This window comes from Rousettus aegyptiacus, unplaced genomic scaffold (assembly GCF_014176215.1).
Source record: "Rousettus aegyptiacus isolate mRouAeg1 unplaced genomic scaffold, mRouAeg1.p scaffold_m13_p_1, whole genome shotgun sequence".
Taxonomy (NCBI): domain Eukaryota; kingdom Metazoa; phylum Chordata; class Mammalia; order Chiroptera; family Pteropodidae; genus Rousettus; species Rousettus aegyptiacus.
This window is the reverse complement of record NW_023416284.1, coordinates 45217936-45245236: the sequence shown is the minus strand read 5'-3', so window position 1 is coordinate 45245236 and position 27301 is coordinate 45217936. Positions and strand designations below refer to the sequence as shown.

Genomic DNA, 27301 nt, shown 5'->3' with positions numbered 1-27301 from the left:
AGATTATGTGCAGTCAGTTACAGACACTGTCTTTGAAGAAAAAGAATTGGTTTCTGCTAATGATGTTTTCTTGAGATGTATCTAATAGTGTCCCTAGACAACCCAAGGCACATTGTAGGTGACAACAGATGTTGCTGACAGACTGACTGGTACAGTGTCTGGCTCTTGAGGGAAATTAGATTCCATCTAGTGTAAACTGAGGCCCAGGAAAGGGAAATGTATTCCCGAGGCCACAGGAATGCTGGCAATGCTAGAACTAGAGCCCAGGTCTTCTGACTGTAGTGAAAGAAACATCACTTGTTCTGGATGGTTAATGTTTAGGAAATGGCAATTTTTAAAGAAACAATAGTAATTATGCAGTCCTCAGAAAAATATTCCTAATTAGATCATTTAGAAAAATTTGCAAGACTAATTTCCATGAAATAATTATTTACCAAAAAAGCACAAAAAAACATAAGAACCGGTTGACTTAATAATTTATATCTAGAGGAAAAAATAGAGTGTATTTCCTTCCAATTCTTTATATTTTCCGGCTTAAAGGCCTTCAAGGCTTCAAGATTGCCCACTGCCTACAGAACGGATGTCAGACACCACGGCCTGGCACTTCCTGTATGACCTTGATCTTCTTCCCAGTCTTGCCTCCCATTATCACCTTTACCTGCAGCTGACAGGTAGACAAACTGATCTGTTTATCTTGTCCTGAATACCTGCTTGACTTTTTCACCTCTTTGCTGTGACTGTTTTTGTTTATTTGTTTGTTTATTTTGTTTTGTTTTATTTTTCATGCAATGCCTGCCCTCATCTTCCTGAAAGTCAAACTCAAAGCTCCTCCCTCCCTGAAGCTTCACTGATCATCTGTCCAAATGTGAGCTTTCCCTCAAATTCTCATGAAATTCCATTTTTAGTTGTTCATGAAGAACTTACTACATGTTAATTCGTATAATAATAATAAGAATTGTGGCTGCTGCCATTTACTAAGTACTAGATATCATACCAGTTATTTACTGATCATTTACTAAGTACTAGATATCATACCAGTTATTTCAAATGTGTTATCTCATTTTGTTATATAAAAGATATTTCAACTTGTGTATTAAATACCTTATCCCATGAATTATAAATCCTTGGGGGACAAGGACACAGGGCAATGTTCAGTAACTTGTGATAAAATTTATGTGTGATAAAAGCATATAAAATGAAAAGTTAAAGGTGAAAAATGTAGCCCTCTTCATGTTTATCTGTGCCCAAACACCTATCGATTTTCCCATTTTCTAACTTTCTTTCAGGGATTCTATCCAAATGCTGGGTTTGAAGGGCTCCTTATTCTGATATACTGCTGAGTGCATCAGGTCTGCATTTCTACATGGTCACGACCGGCTGCTGCGGAGTAGTAGTGCTTTCCTTATACTGTTCTTGGGCTGAAATCCTGAGTTCCTGGCTGTTTGATTTCCCATATGTAGCTTACCTGCCTGGCTCCAAAAGCCACTTGAGATTTTGTGTCAGAGCTAAATCTCTGAAGCAGAATTTAAGATGGTCAACTATGTGAAATGAAACTGTTACTTGATAGGACATTTTCAAGATGGGTCTGTCAGTGCCTGTGGGCAATTGGTTATCTTGGGTGTGATAATTTGAATAAGTAGAAGTATCCACAGGGTTGTTTTTGGGTTTGGTTTTTTATTCACAGGCAAATAGCCAATCATTTCTGTGAATTCTGTTGGTTGATTTACAGTTCTGCTTGTATGAAATCTTGACATCTCAAATAAAAGCTTTGCGATGTTATCTAGACTAATTTCTGTCTCTGGCTAGGCCTACATAATCTACATAAACAGGTGTTTGCTTCTTGATTTCAGTTACTCAGGCAATGCTAGCAGTGGAAATGAATACTTTTAGTCCCCACAAAAGTAATAGTCATAATTCCTATAAACTAGGACTTCTGGGAAGTGCGGTTAACAGATTATAAAGTAATAACACATGATGAAAAATTGAACATATGGTGAAAAGTCTTTACCTTTTTATTGTAAATCTAAGAACTGTTTATGCCGAACAACTACCATTTACCCAGAAATGAGGAGACCAACACAGTAGAACACAATATCCAAGAAAACTCTACTCTAAAAGTGACAATGACAATAGCATCTCTTATGTAAATAGCTTCTTTGGGGAGGCAAACTTTTAAAGTACATACGTAGAATCAGTGTCCTTTTCTTTCTTCCGTATTCCAAAAGCCTTCCTTGTACGTTTTTTCAATCCTGTGGGAAAACAACAGAGTCAAAAAAAAAATCTATTTTCTATTTGAATATTCCTGCAAACATTTAAGTGAATATATTTTTTAAGTTACGACGTATCACTTAAATTCGAATGTTCAAACACAATGAAAATTTCTGTAATCGTGTGTATGTACCCATGATTCACTATCATATTTATCAACAGATGTTCATCTAAGAGTCAGCACTATTTAAGTTCTTAGCACCATAAACAACATAAGATTGTAAGAGAATGGAAAGGAGATCAGGGCCAGGTATAGAAAAGATTGTAAGCTTTTCTTAGAATATTATTATTCATCACCCACGTTGGCATTCTGCTAAAGAAACCCGCACACAAATTATAGATTCAGAAGAATAGCAATTTCCAGGTTAGACGTGTTCTTGAGACTTGGATAATTTCAAGACACAGATTATGTAAACCACACCGAGAGAGTGACATTGACCTGGCACATCTTTGTATCGCATATTCCCATCTCATCTTTTTTTATTTTCTCAATGCTGTGGCTAGACTGCGTTATTAACCATTATCTGAATATACCCCAATTTCTGTACTTCAGTGTCTCATTCTTCCACATGTGGTCCTTACCTCTGGTTGAAATGCTTTTCCTATTTTTTGATATTTAGAATTTTAATTCATCTTTCAAGGCCTAACCTAATGCCATCTCCTCAATTAAGGTGTTTTAATTGTCATAGTGTAAGAAACTGACTATGCTGTGATTCCCCAAAATGTTGCTCTTATATGTATTACAATATATCTAACTATTCCACTTGATAGTTCTTAAGTCAGTTTCTCTGCCAGGCTGTCAACCTTTCTAGGACAGAGGCAAAGGATCCTACATTAGGGACATGTACCTAGTACAAGTATCAGATAATATATGTTGCTTTAAAATATCTTCCAGGAAGCATCATTCAGGCTGTATCGGGGTAAGAAGACTCCTTTCTTTCATCCTGGCCAAACCAAACTCATTCTTGATTCTTCCATTCTTATCAAGGCTCTGTTTGAGATTCCCATTTCCTACAGGTTACATAGTTACACAGGTGACTTGTGTTTCTTATGTTCGTGAGTATTACTAAAAAATGCTAAATGCCTATATAATCAAAACCTTAGAGTGTTTACTGGTAGTTTGGAAAGTCTTCCTGACAAATTAAAGGAAAAGTCATTGACTTTCAGGATTTTTTTGGCACTACTGGGTGGAACAAAGGGAAAAACATTGACAGAATCAGCCATTTGATGACACCTTCTTCCAAAACATGAGTCAGCTCAAACTGCTCAGATTATCTGACTCATTCATTATTTGGTTCTGAGGGTACTACTCAAATATAATCTCTAAAATGCCTTTATTCAGTCTAATTTTGCATTTTCATAGTCATTCCATTTAAGATACATGGGTCTTTAAAATGTCAATGTTTGTTAAAAAACAAACAAACAAACAAACAAACAAAAACCTCCCACATAAAACTACTCTCCATTTCTTTCCACATGAGGAATTTATAGGAAAACAAATTTATTGACATTTAAAACACTACCCACCTATAGTATTTAGGAACACTTTCTCATTATTCATTTTTAGCTTTGATTGTTAAAAACTTCTTCCTTATCACCTCTCATTGCCTATCTCTTTATAGGGACAATCATCATTTTTTCCTATAATTTTTCCTGAGCTTAGAGTCTCTTAATAGGCTTCTCCATGCTTCTAATTTAGCTCTCAGGCCACAATGAATGCTATATTCACCAATCACTACTGGTTTTTATAGAACCATAAAACAAATGCTATTATTATCTTATGTTTTTAAATCGCTTTGTTTTGTGTAACTTTACTATGATTAAGAAATGGCATGTCCTACCAAAGAGATCAGAGAATACATGAAAATTCCAGTAATTTTTGTATTAAATTAGTAACAGAGCAAGCAATAGTAGTTTTCCATCGACTGTCCTGTTTTTGACCATCAAATTTGGACAATAGCCAATATGAACTAGGTCGTGAACATCACGAGTTGTCCATTTTCCAGTGAAAATGCATTAGAGAACAGGATTCAGGAGACATAAAATCCACTCCCAGGATCATTTCTAACTGTGTAGCTGAATACAAATTACATTCTTTTTGTATTTTGATCCCTCAGTCTATAACAAATCAGTCAATAATAAAGGATAAAAGAATTTGCACATGTTCACAAAATGCTATGCTAATGTCTAGCTTTTGTTTTCAGTGAAAGTCGTATTTCCCATACATAGAATCCAGCTATACATGAAATGTATATAGGAATGCACTAAAGATGTGACATTCCAGAAAATCAAAACTAATCTAGCTGTTGAGTAAGAGAAAAAAATCATTGAAAACTTTTTCCTCTTAAAAAGTGAAAAGATTTGAGAAGTTTAGGAAAATATGGAGATAACTCTGCAAGACTAAAGCAAAGTTATGAAATGTTAAAGTTATTCATATCTTAGCAACTCTTAGAGAAAATGCAGGAAGAAACACTCATATCAATTGTGTTAAAAGTGAATGGAGGGTGAATAAAGGGAAGGGATTAAGATGTACAAATTGCCAGTTATAAAAACAGTCACTGGGAAGTATAGTACAGCATAGGGAACATAGTCAATAATATTGTAATAACTATGATGTCAGATGGGTACTAGACTTATCGGAGTGATAGCTTCATAATTTACATAAATGTCTAACTACTATGTTGTACACCTGAAACTTATATAATATTGTATGTCAACTATAATTGAAAAAATTTTTAAAAATTAAAAAGTGAGTGGAGAGGTGTGCTCATATTTTTTGAAAATTTATTTTACAATTTTAAGAAATTCTTCAAAAAAGAGCAACGATAGTCAAAAATCTTATAGGAATAACAAGTTTAAGACACTATCCCTGATAATCTTAAAAGCTTAACAAACACTATATCTAATAATTTTCCACTTCTGACTCCAGAATTCCATGAAAATTTTAAAGGCAATTTCTACAGTGTAATTGTTTCTGGGTTGAATCATGGATTTTTGTCAACTATCCTTTACCCAAAATAGGAGGGAAAAAATAAAGTGTTTTTGAGAAATGAAGTGAATTTTCCCTTGCTAATATCAAAACAGAGAGCTCTAAGGGAAAGAATTTTATTGTCTTGATGATCTGTGACTAGAACAGTTTGCTCTCAAGCCGTAGAAATGAGAATATCTTCTTTGGTGCATCCAGAACTGCCATCTTAGATCAGCCACACAGGAAGGCGGGCCTGTGCCTTTAGCTTCTCTCCACCTAATTTAGATTCCTTTAGCTTCCTTTGACATTATGGGACAAGCTAGTCAAGTCTGGGAACAATAACAACAAAATTAAAAATAGACTGGTTTTTCAGAGGGTAAGAAAACTTATTTCAAAATAAGCAGCCCTGCAGATGATGTTACAAGATAATGAAATAAAGCAACAAATGTAGAAACTGACAATAGCAATCTCTCTCTCTCTTTCTCTCTCTCTCTCTCTCTCTCTCTCTCTCTCTCTCTCTCTCTCTCTCTCTCTCTCACACACACACACACACACACACACGCACACATACACACAAATATAGAACACAAGGTTTCATTATTGTAATACTACCATTGCTGAGATCCTACTTCTTGGCCAGGTACCAGTTGCACTGCATACATTCTCATTTAATTCTCTTATAAACCTTGTGACAAAGTATGTTTTTCATCTTAATTGATGAACCTGAAGATTTAACTAAGTTAGGTTTCATTACCATCATCTCCAGAGAGAAAACTGGAGGTACCTCTTTCCCCTCTATTCCCCAAAATGTTAGCGTTCTTTAGGACTTTGCCCTAGGTTCTTCTATACTGTCTCCCTGGGGCAATTTCACCCACTCATATAGTTTCATTTGCCATTTGTATGTAGATGAATTGTGAATCTACAGGTGAGGCCTAGTACTATCTCACAAGCTTCTGAGTATACAGTACTTCCTCACAGTCAGGCTTCTACAAATAGACATTAGATTTCTTTGAAAGCCCTTAGGCTCTCTCTCTATATATGTATATATGTATATACATATATATATTTGAACTTATAAAAGCATGTCCAATCATTTAGTGTAAAATTATTTTCTGAATAAAAGTCCCCTTAAAATGAAATAGTTCTCTGTTAACTGATGGATGGATAAACAAAATGTCATATATTCATACAATGGAATATTATTCAGTCATAAAAAGAAATGAAGTACTGATACATGTTATGACATGAATGAACCTTGAAAACATTATGTGAAAACACTAAGTGAAAGAAGCCAGATACCAAAAGCCACATATTGCATAATTTCATTTATATAAAATGTCTAAAGTAGGACGTTTAGTTGATACAAAAAGCAGATTGAGGTTTCCAGGGGAAGGTGGAAGGGGCATAGGAGGTGACTGCTTAATAGGTACAAGGGGGATAAAAAGTTCTGGAAGTAGATAGTGCTGATGGTTGCACGACAATGAAATGTACTAAATCCCACTGAATTATACCCTTTAAAATGGCAAAGATGAGAAATTTTATGTCATGTGCATTTTACCACAGTCAAATAGAAGCAGAATAGTTTAAAACAGATTATTCTGTGACCAGAGGAGGGAAAAGATGGGAGAGAGTGAAGAAGAAAAGAAAGAAACAGAAGCAGGAGATACATGGACGAGAAGAGGATGTATGGCCTTCTTAGGAATCCAAAGATCTGGGATCAAATCTAAATTTGCCCTCTTGTTGTCATTTAAAGCAACATTTATAGAGACTCACAGAGGCACTTCATTACTTTAATATGATTCATGTCCTCACAGGGCACACGATCTGGAGGGACAGCCTCAGTTTCTCTTTTTGTATTCAGTAGGAACAAGGGTAAGTCAGTGCTTATTCACTAAATACCTCACATGTGTCGGGGACTAAGCTAAACATTTTATGTGAACTAACTCTTTCTACAAACCCAGAAGGTATTATTAACCCTCTATTTTATGGATTAAGAAACATACTGAAAATGATTAAGTTCCTCTTCCAGATCACTAAACAAACAATTGATAAGACCAAGATTTTAAGCCAATGTCTGTTAGGCTCCAAGCTAAGCAACATCTTGCAGAGTAGTCATGATGTTTCTTACAGTGTCCGGGACAATGCCTGGTATATGGTGGATGCACCATCAACGTGTATAACAATTTTTTCAAAAGCCACTCCATATTTGTATAATAATTAAAACAACAACAACAAAAACTAATGGCTTCTCCTGATGTTTGCAATCTATATTCTATTGTTCGTGGGTTTTTTTTTGATATTTATTTGTGTATATAGACATATTAGGGAAGAAGAACAAGCCCCAAACTATATAGGACAGACCTATCTCAATGTACAGGCATTAGGACAGGGAACAGAGACCCAGAGCGAGGGGTATGCTGTGTCTTCACCACATTTTAGGTGAAGAATGTGTACAACGGCACATTAAAATGCTCTATTTAGACCCAAACACATGTTATAAATAAAATCTAATAGATGGAATTTGTTAAGTACTACCTATGACGTTTCAGGAACTATGTCAGGAAGTTCCTTAACTTAGCCCAACGAACCTTATAAGGTGGCAGCTATTACTGTATTGATCATATTGATCATGGGGCATGAGGAGTAACTTGTATCAGGTCATGTAGGTAGTAATGGGTAAACCATATTTCAAAGTCCCCTCTGACCTTCATGTCTGTGGAATATCTTTTTGTTAGTCATCACAATTCCTTTTGCCCTCTTATAAAAAGAACAACCAAAAAAACCTTGATTTTTTAAAAAAGTGGAAGACATTTTTAGAAAAGTTAAGCTGCACATTTCTTAAACACAAAGATTGTATTTCGCGTGTATAAATTTTTTTATGTTGCCCGTTAAACATAAGGAGATCCAATAAATGTTTGTTAAATAGATTATTTCTGTAATCAATATAAATTTTCAGATTGAGCATTCATCAACTTGGAGGGTTACTCAAAGGTGAATCACATGTAATGGAATTATTTATTTTCTGCGAGAACCCAGGCCAAACATTTGGTCTCAGTAATAAAAAACAGGCAAATTTAATTGTCCTGGGCACAATGCCGCATATTGACAGCAACTCTAGACTGGCAATACCTATTCATTATGATGTTCACCGTTTTTCTGTCAGGAAAGATTAAGACGCTTTGCATATCAGTTCTTCCTCTAAGTTTTAAATATAGGTACTATCATCCCATTTAGACTCTTTGTCAAAAGATGGTCTTACAGAAAGATGCAAAACCAGTTTTAAGATGGAGGTCAGTCCTTCCCATGATTTTTTAAATGATATTTATAATTTCCAGTGCCTAGACGGCTGCCTAAAATATGGGAAGTGCTTAATAAAGGGGAACACCAGGAAATACGAAAAGTCAAGTTAAATGTCTAGCAGCACCTAAAACGTGGTAATATTCAACAAATGTTTGTTGGTAGCTCTACGTATTTGCAAATCTAACCAAAATTGTTCAAAATTGGTGAGTAAGTGCTCTTTGGTCTGAATGCTTTGCCTTCGTATTTATGTGAGTCAAAGGAAATCCAGGTGATCTATGTACTTAGTAAGCACAAAGCCTCTTTATAAGATGGTACCTTATCATTTTGAGCTAAGCCTATTGAGAGAAATGTGCATCATAATGACACACTCCATTATTACTAAATTGCAAAAGGGGCTGACATGGATGGTACCCTGAAGTTCAGATTTGATATATGGGAGTTCATGTTAGTGCACTAAAATAGAGATTGCTAGAAGGCAATTAAGATCTTCGAGGGCTAAAAATAGTAATGAATTTTTTTTTAAAAGAAATATTTAGTGTTTTGGTGACATGGAATAAAATACTAAAGCAAAGATGGTTATGAAAAAAGTTTGCTACAAAAAGGACTTAAGTCTTTGCTAAGCCTATATTAATGAAATAGAGCAGCTGAGTGAAATTAGAAAGAATTTTAAGCAGGCGAACAATTTCTATTAAGCTTTAAGTACAGTAGCAAGATCCACGGGAAGCATATAGCTGTAAAGAAAGAAGGAGCTTTGAGCTCTGAAGGTTGGGTTCAGATTTCATCTTTACTACCTCCTGGGGTAAGTTTCTTAACCTCTCCAAGTCTCAGTTTTCTCAGCTATGTATTGTTAAAGGTTTTTGTAAAGTTTAAATGGGTATAAAAGCCCTATATGACACTTAAAATATATTGCAAATCACTTTATGCTGATTTCTCTTGCTTTTCTTGCAGTTTTGATAGTTATAAAGCTACCAGAAAGTAACTATTTTAACTGATTGCGTAAGAGCAACTAAATGCCCAGTTTCAGCACTTACAGCATTTCCATAGCTCTATTCCTTTAGAAATAGAAATAATTGAAAATAATCACATTTTCAAAATCTCAAGCTTTTCTAGTTACAGCTATACTCTTTACAAAACCAAACTTAGTCTCAAGAAATGCAATTTACTAACATCTATTGTAAAAGATAAGTGGGGATTAAAAGACTCAAGGTAAGAAATATAACTGTCTCCTGTAGTAGGAAAATACAATTTTGATGAAACCTTTACTATGTACAAGTCTATCACAAGCCTTAATCAGCTGGTCTTCTCGGAGCAATTTGAAAGTAAGCCAGTGTATTGATCCTGTTAGCAAGATTTATAATAATTATAATGATCATCCATCTATTTACCTGTCTTCCATCCATCCATTCATCCTTTCTTCTATCCGCCCACCTATCCATCTACCCATCCACCCATCTATCCTTTGGCTATGAATTCCAATGGGTAACAAAGTTCATTGTCCTGAAATAATTCCACTAGACAATATAAATCTATCAAGTTGCAATGAAAACCTGCTCTTCTTTAGTCTTTTTCATTGGAGGTAGAAAATATCGAGTAAACCATCTTGGAAAGTTAACCCTCAGTAGGATTGCTGATTTATTAAGTCATTCCCTCAAGCATCTTCTTAGGCTAAATGGTCATATTATATTATTCTTCCCCTTTTAAATACAAATCTTGTAGTCCAAACATTTAAATTTATGTTCGTTACTCTGATTCTAGATCCACATATTTCCTTAGCAAGTTCAGATGGCAATTTTTTTTTTTTTTTATCACTAGTCAGTATTCTCTTCAATGTGCCAGCACTGGGAAGGGATATAACTTTTTAATCAATATCTAGAGTCATGCAAACTCCTGAGTATTTGGGATCACTATCAGAAGATCTCATCTTCTCATTCAGTGTTTGATAGAATAAGAACCAGCTGAACATTCATCAAGTATCAGGGACTCTTCTGGGCTAGAAATACAATATCTAATATTGTTATCAAATTATGTGAGATCTGACATCATTTACTGAAATCCTAAAACATCTCCCTTTAATTAAATAGCCGTCACCCACTTTAGCACCTCCTTATCTACTCATTAATGAGACACACATGCATAATTGTGTGGTGTTTGAAGTAAAGAGTGACATGAGATGAAGATATCAGGGACTAGATCATGCAAGTTCTTGAAGTTCAAGTTAAGGACTTTAGATTTTAAGTGCAATGGTAGTCATTGAAAGAATTAAAAGCAAGAGAGTAACATCACCTAAGCACTTTTTCTCTCTACCAGTGATGTTTATTACCTGGTATCAGAGATTCAATAGTAATTAATTTGTATAATGGTCACTTTGATATGCTAAATAACTTGTCTTTTTTATGTTGTCAAAAGGCAAAATTATATTGAATATTTTAGTGTTAAAAGTATTATGCTGTACTATTTGAAAACTAGCATTTGAGTTAGGTTCTATATAGAAAGTCTCTTTGACTAAAATATTTCATTTACTAGAACAGCTGAATACCCAAGCCTTTCTCACCGCTTAAGAATTTACCATTGTGATAGTATGAAAATATACCAATTTTGACAATCCTGATTGAGATTCAACCTAATTAAGAGCTTCTGTTTAAACCTCCAAAACTCTTGAACTCAAATTCCTCATAGAGTTCTGTTGCATTTCCAGTCAGCCCCCAAATGAGATTCCAGCTTTACCACTAAACAGCTGTGTGATATTGAAAAGAATCAGTTTCTCAAGTATTCAGCTTCCTGAGTTGTAAACTATCTGCTTCACATGATGATTCCAAGTTTTAAATGAGAAAATGGATTTAGATATGTAAATAATATACTTTCTAAGCAAAGTAATATCATTATTTATTCGTAGAATTATTATTGTCATTTTAATTGAGGGTTGTAAAAACAGTAAACTATAACAGTATATATCACATTAAAGTAAAATATCCAGTCCATGCAAATAGGAAGGTTTCTCTTTTCTATGATTAATATGAAAAAGGAAGGACCATCTATTTTCCCTCACAAATCATCTAAGAGTATATTTTCCAATTTGTTCTGTTGGATAATATTAACTCCAAGATTCTATGAAACTTTGCTTAATTTTCAACAATCCACAAAGATAATAACAGCTATTCACATGAGGCATGGGTAATCTAAAACTGATCTTCCTCCCAAGCCGGTTTCTTTGCCAAGGTTCTAGCTCCAAGTAAAATGGTGTCATCATCGCCCAAGATGCTTCATCCAGGAAATTAAGAAGTGCCTTTTATTCCTCCATTCCCTCCTTTTCTACAGCCAATCCATCATGATGTAGTGTCATTTGTGCTCTTTCTTATGTACACCCAGTCTATTCACCCGGGGTTCCTGCTCTCTCATGAAGTTGTCAACTTTAAAACATGGCCTCTAAGAGCACCATCGAAGGGGAAGGAAGCATAATGAAGTCACCTCGAATATTACACACACACACACACACACACACACATGCACACACACACAACACAAACCATATATCCATATATCTATCTCCCATAGAACAGGAGTCCTCAACCCCAAGGCCGCAAACCAATACCAGTCCATGGCCTGTTAGGAACTGGGCCGCAGGGCAGGTGAGTGGCAGGCGAGGGAGCAAAGCTTTACCTATATTTGCAGCCGCTCCCCAGCGCTAGCATCACCGCCTCGGCTCCACCTTGGATCATCAGGCATTAGATTGTCATAGGAGCACCGGTCCCTGGTGCCAAAAATGTTGGGACCATTGCTCTAGAATACCGGTAGTTTTAGGTTTGAGTATGGTTTTTTGTTTCTACTTCTATGCTGAATATATCTTATTACTTTCTGAATGTCTACAACAGTGTCAGGAACCCTTATTTAGCTGAATAGCATCACCTCGACAATCTGAATCACATTTCCAGTGACTCTAATTTCTTTTAAAGTTGAAATTAGGCTTAACGTTTTGATTAAATTTGTCGTTAAGTACTGTAAAAACACTTTTTAATTTATGATACTAGAACCTCAGTGGCAAGAGGAAAATGAAAGGTGATTTTAATAATGATTAAAAAAATGAAACAGAAAAAAAGTCATTAAAAATGATATCTGCAGAAACACCAAGATCCAAATGCTGCGCCTGAATTAAGCTAATTATAGGGTACTTTCTACAAATGTGCTTTGTTCTTCCTGGAACAATCACATATACAAGAGAAGTTGTATGCTTAACTCAGAAGTTTGCTAGCATCCTAGTCAGGCTACTCCAAATAGTTTTCTGGAACTCTGTCAAAAACCAAAGCTGGCTCTAGTTCTACCTTTTTTATAGCCTCCTAAACACACATGCACACACACACACAAACGCGTGTGCTCACCTTGGCCTTGTTCAGCCCTGCCATTTGACTTATGTAGAGCCCTTCTTGGTGATTTAAACTGAATTCAATCTGTTCTGAAGTTACCAGAAGACGGAAGTCCTAACCTAGTGTGGTATTTAGGACCTTATCTATCACATTTCTCTAGCTTTATTTGTCATTATTACCTTTAAATACTCTGGTTCGCAAACAAATGAAAACTCTCATTCCCTAAACAAACATGCACATTTGTGACCTATGTATTAGCTTCTGTTTTGAGGACAATCTCTTTGCATGACTTTCCCTTCAACTGGAACCACGGAAACCTGCCCATCCTCGAACTGGCTCAAAAATGCCCCAACACACCTGTAGGAAGTTTTTCTTCAGAACTGATTTTTTCCCCTTTGGGTTCTTCCAAACTTTACCTAAGACTTCATGATAGAACTTACGAAATTTTACTTCATATTAGAGTTTGTCTTTTTCTTTTAGATTTTAAGATGCTTGAGGACAGGACCCACTCCTCACTTCTCACTCATCTTATGCCCCGTCAGTGAACCTAATTCAGTGACCAGCATGCAGCAGATAGCTAACATTCACTGAACAGAGAAAAAGGTTCCAAGTCAGGTTCAGTCTCAAGTGTCAAACATGACGACCTCCATCCCTGCTGAGTATAAGCAGCCAAACAAGCTTTCAAGCTAAGACTTCTATCACTGAGAAAAGAATTTCTATGAATGCATGCCAATCTTCACTTATGGAAGAGCATATATCATAAATACAGCCAACATCTTAAAAAGATAAAGGAAATGAAGAAGTAGAAAGAAGGGTGAAAGAAGACATCACACTTATGTACACAACTATGTATTCACAAGTAAGATATACTAACACTGTATACAACACAGAAGAGATCTCAGACTCACTCAGTGCCTGTTCTCTCTTATTTTCAAGACAGAGACAACAACTTTATTAATCTCTCTTTTTTTTTTTTCAGACTAAAAGGGCAGGAGTCAAAGAGGTAAAATTAAGCATAGGTAATAATGATGGCTACCAGAAAGGAAGTGACATATCACACTCTTCAGAAAATGAAAGATTTTATATTCCAGCTACCAGCCCAATGGGTAACAACACCACCTGATAGCTTTATTGAATTATAGCATAGGGCATTAATTGGTATTCTAAACAATAATAAATATAAAACACTTTTTAATTAGTTTTAAGTAGTTACAAAATGTTACTTTTCATCAATAAAAAATTATTTGATGATCTTTGCTTAAGAAATATAAAATATTTATATATCAAAATATGTATTACATATATTAAATATATATTAATATATATCTGTAATATAAAAACATTATATTAAAACTTCACTTTTTATTTCTAAAATGTAATACATATCACATTTTATATATATTACATGTAAAAAATAATTTTTTTCTCAGAAAATTAAATTCTGTGGAATAAGACTAGGCAAATTTAAGCTAGAATTTATTAAATTCTCTCTATGGACTTTTCATGCATTATTTCATTAGAACTCATAGCACCACACTGTAATACAGGTATAATCATCTCTGCTTTGCATATGAGGAAGACCTGTCAGAGCAATTCAATAATTTGCCAACATAGCATGGATAATAAGTGATGGGCCAGGGGTCACATTGGAGCTTGCTGGAATCCAGGGCCCATGCTCTTGACTCATATGCACATGTCTGCTGGATGGCTGAGGAGAGTGTGGGTGATGCACATAGTGCCCTGACCATTCATTCACTCCTGAGACTTGCTCATGAGATCTCCAGGTGATAGTCCTGATGTTTCCCTAGTCTCTTCTCCTAGCACTCTTGGGAGTATCTGCTCTACATGGTCCACTCCATTCTCCTGTTAGAATTATTACAGAAAAATAAGTTTAAATTGAGGAAAATTAAAGCAATAGCTAGAACTAAGTCAGTGGTTGGCATGTAGAAGTGAAATATTTTCTTTGTCACCAAGTCTTAACCTTCTGAGTAGGCTTCACCTCTCAAGAAACTGAAGAGGTTAAACAGACATCTTTGTGACAGGGTGCCCCCTAATTGGGGCAGAGGGTAAGTCATCATTCTAAGCCTTTCCAGACTCTCCTATGAAAGAAAAAATTCAGCCACACAATCAGAAGGCAAGGGGGAAAGAATTACCATTTCTATCTCTGAATTACCAGTTTTAATTTTAGCATTAGAGACAGTAACTTCAACTTCTTCACTTCAAATACTCCCAGTCATCAATTGCCAGCAAAACCCACACCTCCACTATGGTACACCTTGTGCCGTTCAGCTATACCCAGTGGTAGGCCCTGTTTGAAACAGTCAGCTTGCTGTTTCACATCTGCCCAATGCTGCTCTCTGGTATGGAGCAGATGTTATTTGTAAGTAAGGTGTATTTAAAGATGCTTGGCTACCTGGCCACTGCTTATGATAAAACTCCAAGACTTCGTTCCTCATCCTAAAGAAAATTGTCATTTGAAATAACTAAACAGTTAATACTTTGTTTTTAAGATCTGAGAGAATAATGGGGAAAGTTCATGATTAGAAGAGTATTATAAATTCAAGCATGTTTCATAAACAAAATGACACTTGGACTGTCTGTTTGAATTCAATTGAAAACAAATGTAATAAAAAACCCCATTACAAGATAGGACAGTTCACAGAAACAGTACATGGCTCCAATCTTGTTTTTGTCAGGGTGTATGTTTCAGAATTCCGGAAAAAACACACTCATGAAATTATCTCTCTAGTTGTAACAAATAAGGTCTTTTTCTGTGTGACAGTGGCTCTTCTTTTTGGTCACAGACTCCATCAAGAATCTAATAAAAGCTATGAATCCTTTCCCCATAAAATATTGATACTCACATATATCTACCAACCAATGTGCACTACACCTAGGAGTTTCTACACTGCCTTAAATGTATCACAGACCCCAAGTTAAGTCCCTTTCTCAGTAGAAGCTCAATTATTTCTTTTGCATTAATGTGTAACAATAGAGTGTAATAACTGATCTTGAGAGGGACAACCTAGCTATGCCAAGCATTATGGTGAATCATCAATAAAAATTAAATGAATTTCTTAACACTTCAGAAGGAATCAGGCTCGAGTCAGGCTTAGAATTCATAGTGTCTGTTCCGAGATTCAAATTAGTCAGTCAGCCAAGTCCTCAGTCTCGTCTTACTCATGGATACTCCCTATTTTTCTTGTGGTTAGTCTAGTCATCCACTTGTTTCTATTACAAACAGCCACCGTGTTTTGCTAGATTTGCAGCTTTCAAAACTGAGTCAAAGGAGGAAAAAAACTGAGTTATTTCAAAAGCAGAAATAGAAACCAAAGAGCTTGGTGACTAGCAATGATAATGAGAGGAAAAAAGGCAACATAATTCCTACAATGTTAGGCCGTCTCACATATTTTACCTTATTTAATCCATAAATCAATTCTGCTGGATAGCTATCATCCATCTACTTTTGACATTTGGGTAGCCAGAAGCTCTAAGACATTATGTCACTTGTGTTAAGACTCCATGGTTGATAAATCATACTAATATTTAAATATATTTATGTCTAACTTCAAGTCTAGTATTTTTATACTACATAATGCCTTTAAAAATACTTATTTAAAAAAATCTGAGATCTACCTCCACACTTCCAGTATCTTGAAATTATCTACGTGTCTATGAGACCTCAAAGTTTTCTCAGATGAAAAAATATGTATGGGACCTACACCTCCTAGAATACTCAGGTGAAAATCTAATACTAAGTCACATGGTTTTGGCTGAGCAACACAATTTGAAACCTTACCTGGTGGACTGGGCTTCCATCTGGGAGCATCCAGACTCATGTGATAGTCCCCACTTATCCATGGGAAATAGGTTTCAAGACCCCTAGTGGATGCCTGAAACTGTGGATAGTACTGAAACATATATCAACTTTTTTTTCCTATGCATACATACCTATGATAAAGTTTATCAATTAGGCACAGTAAGAGATTAAGAATAATCACTAATAAAATAGACAATTATAATAATATACTGTACTAAAAATTATGTGAATGTGATCTCTCTCTCTGATACGTGATCTGATAACCCAGACGATTGCGAAGTGACTCGTGGGTGGGTAGGGGCAGCGTATACAGCAGGAATGTTCTGGACAAAGGGAGAGAAAGAGCAGGTTGGTGCATGATTATCACCCTACTTGGAATGGTGTGCAATTTAAAACTTATAAATTGTTTATTTTTGGATTTTTCCATTTAATATTTTCAGACTATGGTCAACTTGCGGTAACTTGAAACCATGGAAGGTAAAACTGCAGGTGAGGGGAGACTACTGTACTGACTTTTCTCTCAAGACATGGCTAACTGAACCACAGAGACCATCAGTGGTACTAGGCAGTGTGATGAAACTTCATATCCTCTTTACATTCATCCTCAGACACTAAATTAGCCTTCAGCTGTATTTACTTCTAGATCAAAAGTAAAACCTTTTATGAACTGTCATTGCAGGAATATCAGCTTGTTTTGGGCTATTAAGGGGTTATGAGTCATTGTTTTGCCACATCTGTTAAGAGCCCTGGGACACATCAGGTGACAGTAATTTTGTGACAATCTCAACTGATTGCTTCCCCCACATCCCATTAAGACATAGTCTGGCATAATGACCATGGCATCAGTCTCCTCAAATTCGTGTATCTAGGTTGAAAACAAAGCCATGTTATAATTCTTTAGGGAGCTATCTTAGAAGTGTCACATCTCTTCAGTGTTCTTTGACAACTTCTCATTTCTACATCTCCTTTTGTTTCTTTACCTCTTGGGCAAGATAACTGAGATGAGGTAAACAGGCAATCTGGAAGCCTGTGTGTCCAGAGAACCCCATTTATGTTGCTCTATCTGGGGAACAATTGCCATAGAGCAGTTGCGTAGTCAGATAAGATCTTGAATGTGTGCACAGAGGATGTCTTCCAAAGTCATGCTCAGGACCGACTCTGGTTTCTCCCTTGGTAACTGCCTTCTGTAATTTACCTGAAAACTTTTGGCAAACACTGAGCACCTATTATATGCTGGTCATTTTTCTAAATATTGGACTACAAAGATAAATAAAGTAGAACTTCTGCTTTGAGGAGAGAGCACTGCTGAGTTGGGAAGAGAGATTTTTAAATATAAAATTTTAATATAGCATGATATTATTATATACTTAAGTTGTAGTAGTTAGAGTCTATGAGAGCAGAGAGGAAAGGCATCTATCTCAACCTAGAAACTCAGGGAAGAGTCCTGTCTGACATGCATAATGAGTCTCAGAGGATGAGTAAGAGTTAGTTTGGTGGGAACAGAAATGGGGGATGAGCATTCTAGACCAAACAAATCACAAACTTAGGCACAGAAGGATGAAATGGATGACATGTATGGACAAGTGAAAACAACTTGCTCTTTATTACTAACACTAAGTAAGAAGGAGACAGTGACAGAGATGCGTCTGAAAACGTTGGCCAGGATTGGGTCATGAGGGCTCGGTATATGAACCAAGTGACTACAACTTCATTCCTTGGGTTATTAGGAAGCAATAGTAGGCTTTCAGCTAACATTTACGTGCATGTTTAGATTTGTATGCAGTGAGGAAGATGGATTGATAAGTGCAGACCAGAGCAGGGAGACCAGTTTGAAACCACTGTAACGACCTTGTCAAGAGATATGGTAGGGGCCTGGAGTTGGGCAGTGTTATAGGAATGAAATTTAAAAAAAAAAAGTGGATTAAAGAATTATTTATGAGATAACAGAGGAAAAATTTAGTGACCGACCAAATGTTGGATTGAGAGGTGAGAAGAACCAAGAAGACTCATAGTAAGAAATAAGGTTTACCAGAGGGTAGGGAGGAAGGGTAAATGGGGAGGGAGACGGGGTAAAAGGGGTAAAATATGTGGTGACAGAAAGAAATCTAACTATGGGAAGTGAACACATATGAAAATATATATGTGCCTTACTATTAAAATGTACAGCTGAAACATTGGATTTCATTAACTAATGTCACATAAAAAGTAAATTAATTAATTAAAAAAAAAAGAAATAAGGAACTATAGGTTGACCAGGGAGGACTCAAATGTCTCAGATATACAACCAACTGACCTGTGGCTGACTGAATGCAATAATTCACACTTAGCTACATAGTCATGATCATTTATGAATTAGGTATTCATTACATCACATATTTTCATTCTTCTAACCTATGGATGAAAAAATACCATTATTTTGTCACAGATGAGAAACAGGTTTAGTGAGGTTCTCAGACTCAGGTTTACATGAGAGATCTAGAAAGTAATCTTCATTTTTAAGTTATACTGTATAAAATTGTCCATATTTGATCATTTCAACTATTCTAGTAATTTCATATGGTTTGACCTACCACTATGCTATGTTCTTCGATGGGTGAATTTCATTGTCTGAGACGTCCATGACAGAAAGGCAGGCTTTTTCTTTATTCATTAAGTCAGAATCTTTCTATTTCTGCATTCTAGTTGGTTTTCTTGCACAGACTATTCTGCTACCTTGTGAGATGAAATTCAGAACCCTGGGAATAAATTCAAAGAGTGAGCTAGTAACTTCTTTGTAACTTCTTTGATCTGTAGAAAAATGGCTTCCTTCTCTAGTACTTCCCTTTCTTATACTTCTCATCATATTTAGCTTACCTTAGAGATAGTTTGCCAGTGATAAATTCTAGCTATATCACCAAGTTCTCATGAAGGTCACATAAAATAGTACATGTGAAGGAGATTTATAAAGTGTTACCCAACACATAGTACTGTGTTGCTATTCTCTTGACAAAAATGGAATAAAAGGGAGGAGGTAAAAAAAACTTTAGTTAATATCCTTCAGACTCCTTTTTGATTCTGAGTATATTCTCTACATCAGCACATTCCAATCTTCTTCTGAGGTTTATGCAGCTAGGTGCTGATTATATCTAGTTTAGAAAATTAAAAAGATATATTCCATAGCCGCTTTTCTTATTAAGTTATTAGGGGAGAATTGGAAAGCAATTACTTAGATATAGGTCCACCAGAGATAATAATCTTAGCGAACGTAAGTATTGCTCTCTTTTTCTATTTCATTTTTCCTTCCTTTCCACAATTACCTTAAATATTCTATCTGAAAGGATTAGATTTTCCTATCCTGAAATTTTATATTGGCTTTTTTAATAAAGGGTCTGTCAATGTGTTTCACAGCTCTAGTACAATGCGGTTTGTGTGGTTAGTTCTTTTTTTTTCCTTCTTTTTCATGCATAGACTTACACTTCAGATGCTCTACAAGTGAATATTCTAGTTCCAGTCCTTTAGGACCAATTCATTTAGACTTCACCTACAATTAAAATATAAGGTGAATTTTCTCATATCTTTCTTCTGATATATATTTGTAAAAGTGGAGAAAAAAAGTACACATACTAATCCATTTTATTTATTTATTTTTGCCACAGAAAAAAAGCTCATTATGTTATTTTAGTTCAGAGACACCAATTTTAACTGAGGGCTTAATTTTGTAACACTTCTGAAAATTTATGTGAAACTTTTTATTTTAAGTTCTAGAAAATTTCTGATGTTACCACAAGTAAAATATTCAAAACTATTACAAGAAAAGAATCTTCTTTTGTACATTCATGCTACTTTCTGTTCTACACTTTGGCAATTTAGGTTTATTTGTTATGCCTACTCTAAGAATTACAGTTGATTCTGAAATTTCAAAATTCATAAAAACATTGTTAATTTTCCCAGATTGTCAGGAAAGGCTGGAAGATCTTCATATTGGCTCCTTGAGGGTTTTGGCTGTTTTGGGGGCTTTTACACGCACTATTTCATTTTTTCCCCATAACAATCATAACAAATGCAAACAGTATGACTGTTTTCTGGAATAAGAACCAGGTTTCATAAAACCCAAATCAGATATTTTCAGTCATGGTCACACACACACAGGTCACATAGGAAGCTTATAAAATGTTCATATTCCTGAGCCTCACTCCAGTGTTCAGAATTCTAGGTTCAAGGCCCAAGAATTTATGTATTAAAACATTTACCAGGTGATTCTGATGTAACTTGTTCATGACTCAGTATCTGGGAAGCTCAGGTCACATGAGCAAAATCTAGAAGTTGAACTATTAACCTGTTAACTCTCACCCTATGACAAGTTCCTTTACACTAGCCCAGCTTTTATCCCTTCAGATCTATTTGGACTTTCAAGTCCCTCTAGTGGAAAATCTCTGTGGTATGAGATGCTGAAATCCTGGTTTATCCAGACCTCTGATTCTTGGCTCAATCAAGTCTTCTCTATATTCATCTGACTCCAGGAGGTCTGCATGTAAAGGAATTTTACAGATATGCTTAGGACACTGTATCAGGATGGTGGGGTTTACAGAGAAAGGAATCCATGTACTAATTAGAAATATTGCTTTTTCAATCTATTATTATAAGTAAGGCTTTCTATATTAGGATGGAAGTTGAACTAGATGCATATTTTTTGAACTACAGGCAGTCACTCACTAGTGGGTCAGAAAATCAGTTTATGAGATCTTGGCAAGCATTTTAGAAATAAAATAGAGTAGGAAGTAGAATGCCTCTCATGGAGGAAGTACAAGTGTTTTTATTGTAAAATCCTTCACCTTTAATACACACACACATACACAAACACACATACACACACACATATATATATATAATAGCTGAGTCCAACTTAACATGATTTTTTAATTATTGTAGGCGTCAGGGTAAAAATTATTTTAAAAACATTGTACTAGATCATTTAGCTCCTTCTAATTATAGATTTTCGAATTCTCTTTCTCTCTCTCATACACACACACGTATACAAATGCACACACAGGATCAAAAAACAAACCAAAAACAAACAAAAAAAAAAGAACTGAGAAAAATAGTGAAAAAAGAAATATGTATGAGTTTTATTAAAGTAGTGTAAACGTCACTTTTAACAGAATCTTTTTGTTTCTTTTGAACAAGACCAAGAGTTTCATTCTTGAAGGCCAAGCACTCCCTTTGTGTTCATGTTGAGGATACTTTCATTGGTAGGGAAAGGCTAGAGCACTAAATCACAAATTGTCACTGGTAAGAGTTTCAGTGAATAAGCTTTTACCAAGAAAATATTGTTTGCTACACACTGTCCTAGAATGCTAGGTAGTACAGAGATGCTACAGAAAGTCATATCACCTAAATAATTCCTGAAAAAAAAGAAAGAAAGAGAGAAAACACCAAGGAAATGTCAATGGTATCAACAATTAATATGACAGTTCAGTTGAGGAAATGTTTAAGAGGACCAGTCCCTGCTGTCTGGGCTTGAGAAGGCAAAGAGAGAGCTAGCTACAAGGAGATCTTAACACACGTCACATTGTACTATATTTAAAGATGTCCCTCAAACATCTCTCACGCTATCCAGGTTTGCCAGAGTGGTTGTGGTGACAGTGGTAAATTAGAAGGAGTTAGCAAGAGGACAAACTGGGTGGATGGTTGGGGAATGGCATGCCAGGCAGAGGTGACAGCATAAACACAGACATGAAGGTGAGAAATGGCACAGTGTGTAAAGGAGCCTAAAAGCAGCTCAGAGCAATTGACATGTAAAGAAATGACTAATGTCAAAATAATTTTTATATGATCTATTAAATAGATTGGACTTTATCTTGGAAGCAATGAGAAGCTACTAAAGGGTTTTAAGCAGGAACTGATGCCATCAGTTGTGCTATTTGATAGAAAACTTTGGTGACCACGCGAAGGAAGGAATTGAGAGTGGAAAGACCAGAGGTCTGAAGACCAAATGGAAGTGACTTTACAATGATCTAAGCGAGAGATGATGATGCCAATGATAATTAGATGAAGATGAAAGAATTATATCAAAAAAAGGAAATTTACAAGCTCAAATTGACAGAATCTCATTTAATGGAGGCAGGGGATGGGCTTGTAGATTTCCATTATAAGTAACTAGGATAAATAATGGTGTCATGTATTGTGCTGTTGAATAAGTAAGGACAACATGAGAATAAGTTTAAGAGAGAATTACTATTAATCTGTTAACTTTCAGATATTAGAAGGATATGCAAATGAAAATATCCAGTTGACCTTTGGGTATTCCACTCTGAAGCTCAGGAATAAGAATGTCAGAATATAAGTAGTGCTTGGACCATGATGGTAGATGAAAGCTAATCTTGAAATGAGTACCTGTTAGTCTTTAAAACCATCTGAGATGGGCCATATAGCCCTTATTTAAGAAATAGAAAATCTGAGGCTCAGACAGGTTAAATAACTTGCCCAAGGTCCCACCGTAAGCAATAGAGTAGAACTCAATCCAGATTCTGACTTCCCATCCTAAACTCTTTCCACTATCCTATGATGCCCCTTGAGAAGAAAGTCAGAGAAAGAATTGAACCCTGGGGGATCATGGTATTTGAAAGGTGGACATAGGAGGAAGAGCTATTGAAAGACTGTTTATGTTTCTGAAGCCCTATAAAAGAGAATGTTGCAAAGAGAACATTGCAGATGTGGCAATGGTCACCTAGATTTCTTAATGTAATATCTGAAACATCTTCTGCAATAAAATGTAAGAAGGGAGCTAATTCTTACTAAGCAACTACTCTGTATTAGGCATTGCATCCTGCACAAGATTAAATAATCTTAGATAATCCTCAACATTCAGTGAAATATGGTTGGCCAATTATAGATCAAAAAAAAAAAAAGCTTAAAGTTTACTGAAAAAGAAAAGACACAGATAGAAAGTATTCTAGCTAATGACTGTCAGACTCTAATATCTATGAATTTTCCACTTTCCACTATACCTTGTGGCCTTAGTGAGGCATTAGTGAAGGCACTAGAACCAGTAACACAGAGAGTGGTCATTAAATCTAAATAAGACAAAGCCTGAAACAAGTTCAAGTTGGTGAAGTTGGTCCATAAAGCTTTTAAAAAATTTCCTCATAATAACATTTAAATACTTCTCAGAGATTTACTCTATAATGCAATTTCCAGTAAGTCCCAACTATAAATCCAGCCCAGTCATTCGTGTCCTATTCAATGTGACAAATGGTGTTCATAGTTATCCCCACTAGAGGCAGCAAGGTCCTGGAGTATGCCTTCCTGTTTTGGGCTTCTACCTATTCCAAGTTATTTGCTACATTACTGGCACTATGGTTCTTCAGATCTACAAATCTGATTACGTCACGCTCCTACCTAAAGCTCATCAGTGCTTTTCCTCATAAATCTGTACCCTTGTATGACATACAAGACCATTCATCATGGTAATCTCATCTACTCACTGGCTTTATCTCCTGCTGCCCACCATGTGCCACTCCACAGCGCAGAAATACTCAACTATTTGCATCCTCCCTAATAACCCATCATTTTAGGCCCTGGTTTCTGAGCACATTCTTTTTTCTGCTTTGAATTCCTTTTCTCAACATGTTCACCCAGCTCCAACTCTAGTTTTAGAATAAAACTGAATCATCGCCTCCTCTGCAAAGGTTGCCTTGGTAGCATCGTCTAGAGGAAACTGCTTACTCTTTCTTGCTGCACCCATCAGAACTTGAATGCCTCGTTATTATTATTGCCTTATTATTAATGCCTCCTTATTATAACTACTTCATGAGTATAACTTCATTTTCATCATTTACATTTATAGGAGGGGGGCCTCTCTGCTTGTTACCCCTCCATATATCCAGTTTCTAGCAGAATATATATAATATGTATTTGATAAATATATCTGAATAAATGAAAGCTATTAAATCAAAGAAAGATTAAATTTTCTATATAAGTTTTTGTCTAGATGTGAGTCATAATCACATAGCTTTGTGATAAATCTTTTTTTAAAATTAAATTTCTGTATATTGAAATGAGATCAAAGGCATGAAGACTGGCTATTTATAAGGCTGCAAGTTAACTGCCACTGAACAAAGGCAAAGGACAAACTCACCGAAGCTCGGGGGAAGCTATGTTTTAAAACACTCATTACAATAGAGGCTAATGTGTCAAATCATGTACAGGTTCTATCAGCATTCATTGGACCTTGGGTTTTAATATCAACTGCCCCTCTGGGCTAAAAAGATGGTATCTGGGATCATTTCTGTGAGGGCTGATGGGAAAATTCAGACTCTCTTCAGTGTTAAATTGGAGCTCACCAGGTTGAAAACAGATCCCAAGTGTCCAATTCCCTGAAAGACAGGATCAGCCATTTAACTACAGGAAACCTGATGAGAGGACAGTGTCCTCTGAAAGACCTCAGGGTCTCCTTAGTTACAGGAGCCAAAAGTTGTTTTCATATTGCTTGAGTGCTTATTCAGACTGAACACAAATCCTCACGCTATAATATTTTGTACATTTTTCTCACATACTCAAAATCAAGAAGGGCAGCAATTAAATCAACACAAACATTCTTATAGTTAAATAAGATACATAGAATGAAAGTTCACCTCTTTATACTGTAACTTGGAAGGAAGAAGACAAATGAGGATTTGGAGAGAAAGCATGGCTTTGTTAAAGGTGTCCTGGGAGGGGAATCAGGATGCCAGGATTTTGTTTCAGTTCTGCCTTTGATTTGTTATGAAATTTTAGGCAAGTCTCTTAGCTCTTACAGCCTCAGTCACCTACCAGCAGTTTAGATTTTGATGTCACTAAAACTCTGTAAGCATCAATTTCTTCAGGTGTAAAATGAGGCTGATCAGACCTACCTACCACCTTATGGGATTTCATGGAGAACAAATGAGATAACATAGATGAAGCCTATTCCCCGAGGCCCTAGGGCAGAGCTTCCCAAACTTATTTGATGTCTAAGCAATGTTTTCGCAAACAGAAATAACCACAATTGTAAATAACCACAATTCCTTACCAAAGGCGTGTATGTCCTGCACAGGACACTGCCTCCTTCCTTCCTGTTCCACGATAATTTTCATGCTACATTTGCTTTTCATCACAGTAACTGTCTAAAATCCAGCTTTGAAAAGATAGAAGTCATCTAAAGGAATGTAGCATATAGTATAAGGTTGAAAGTGTAAAACATCTTAAGCTTGTTCTGTATCTGACAGATATTACTGTTTCCCTTGAAAATTTAAAGTATCCCATGATGCCCATGGTACCCTGGGGTGCCTTAGCACACCATTTGGGTACTATGGCCTTAGCACATAGGTATTCAAGAGCGATCTGAACTATTTGAATTATCTCTTTCAAGTAAATAATCCTATGATTGGTTAGTTTTTATTGCTTTTCTTATACTAGTATAGAGTTCATTTAAGAAAATAAATTTAAATCACCCATTTTCCCTTCCTTCTGGATTAAAATTCACCTTTATCATCAAAACAAGTTACTGGTATTAGCATCCGTATACATGCCACATGTTTGCCAAATATATAGAACTCTAGAACATACTCTTTCTCCCACTTTTAAGGGGAAAAAAAAGCCAGTCTCCATTTTGCATACTTATCTTACTGTTTTATGGTAAAAATTCATAATGTTCTACTTTTGGAAGTTGTTTCGGTATCGAGAAATTCTGATCAAAACAAGAGGGGAGTGTTTAAAATAAACATAAAGAAATAAAAAATAAATAACTATAAAGCAACTCTCTCAAGTTTAAATAAAGTTCTCAGTCTGATAGGATGTTGGGTCAACAGCCTTCTGCTATCATATAGATGATTCAGGTCAGATGAGGGAGCAAATACTTCTTTGGGAACAGTCCTTGAAGTAGAAATATGAGGAAATATTATGAACACAGTCAAGTTAGGTTGGAAAACACCTGAACATCATTCTCTTCTACCATCCTGAAGGAATAATTTCCTTTATTTGATACATAATTATTGTAAGATACAGTTGCAATTCCAAACGCTAATCGCAGATGTTTTTAAATGTCTTTTGAGATAATCGTAGATTCACAAGCATTTGTAAGAAATAATAAAGAAAAACTCCTCACTCAGTTTCCTACTCTGATGATAAATCTTGTATGAGGATAGTACAATATCATGACCAGGAAATTGACATTGATACAATCCACCCAACTATTCAGATTTCACCACTTTTACTTTCACTTGTGTGTGTGTTGTGCATGTGTATTTGTGTTTTCATAATGCAGTTTTATAACATGTAGATTCTTGTGACTGCCAACACAGTCAACTACAGCACAGTTCTGTCACAAGAATCCCTTTAATAGCCACAGCCACCTCCCTCCCTCCCCCTCTTCCTAACCCCTGGTAACCACTAATCTCTTTTCCATCTCTATAATTTTGTCATTTCAAGAATATCATATGAATGGGATCATACGTTATATAACCTTTTGAGACTGGCTTTTTCAACACAGCATAATTTCCCAGAGACCCTTCCAGTTTGCGTGTGTCTCAGTAGTTCATTCTTTTTGTCGGTGAATAATATGGATTCCATAAACTGGTTTAACCATTCACT

The 27301-nt window shown here is 35.7% G+C and overlaps 1 protein-coding gene across 23 annotated transcripts in view; it reads right to left on the bottom strand.

Moving 5' to 3' along the window:
* The window catches only part of SGIP1 (SH3GL interacting endocytic adaptor 1), a 181468-nt gene that overhangs the window by 110472 nt on the left and 43695 nt on the right, over positions 1 to 27301 (bottom strand). For all 23 annotated transcript variants that reach the window (XM_016120846.2, XM_016120852.2, XM_016120851.2 and 20 more), the window contains exon 2: positions 2186 to 2249. In XM_016120846.2, the coding sequence (XP_015976332.1) occupies positions 2186 to 2249 (64 nt within the window). The remainder of the gene's footprint in view (positions 1 to 2185; positions 2250 to 27301) is intronic.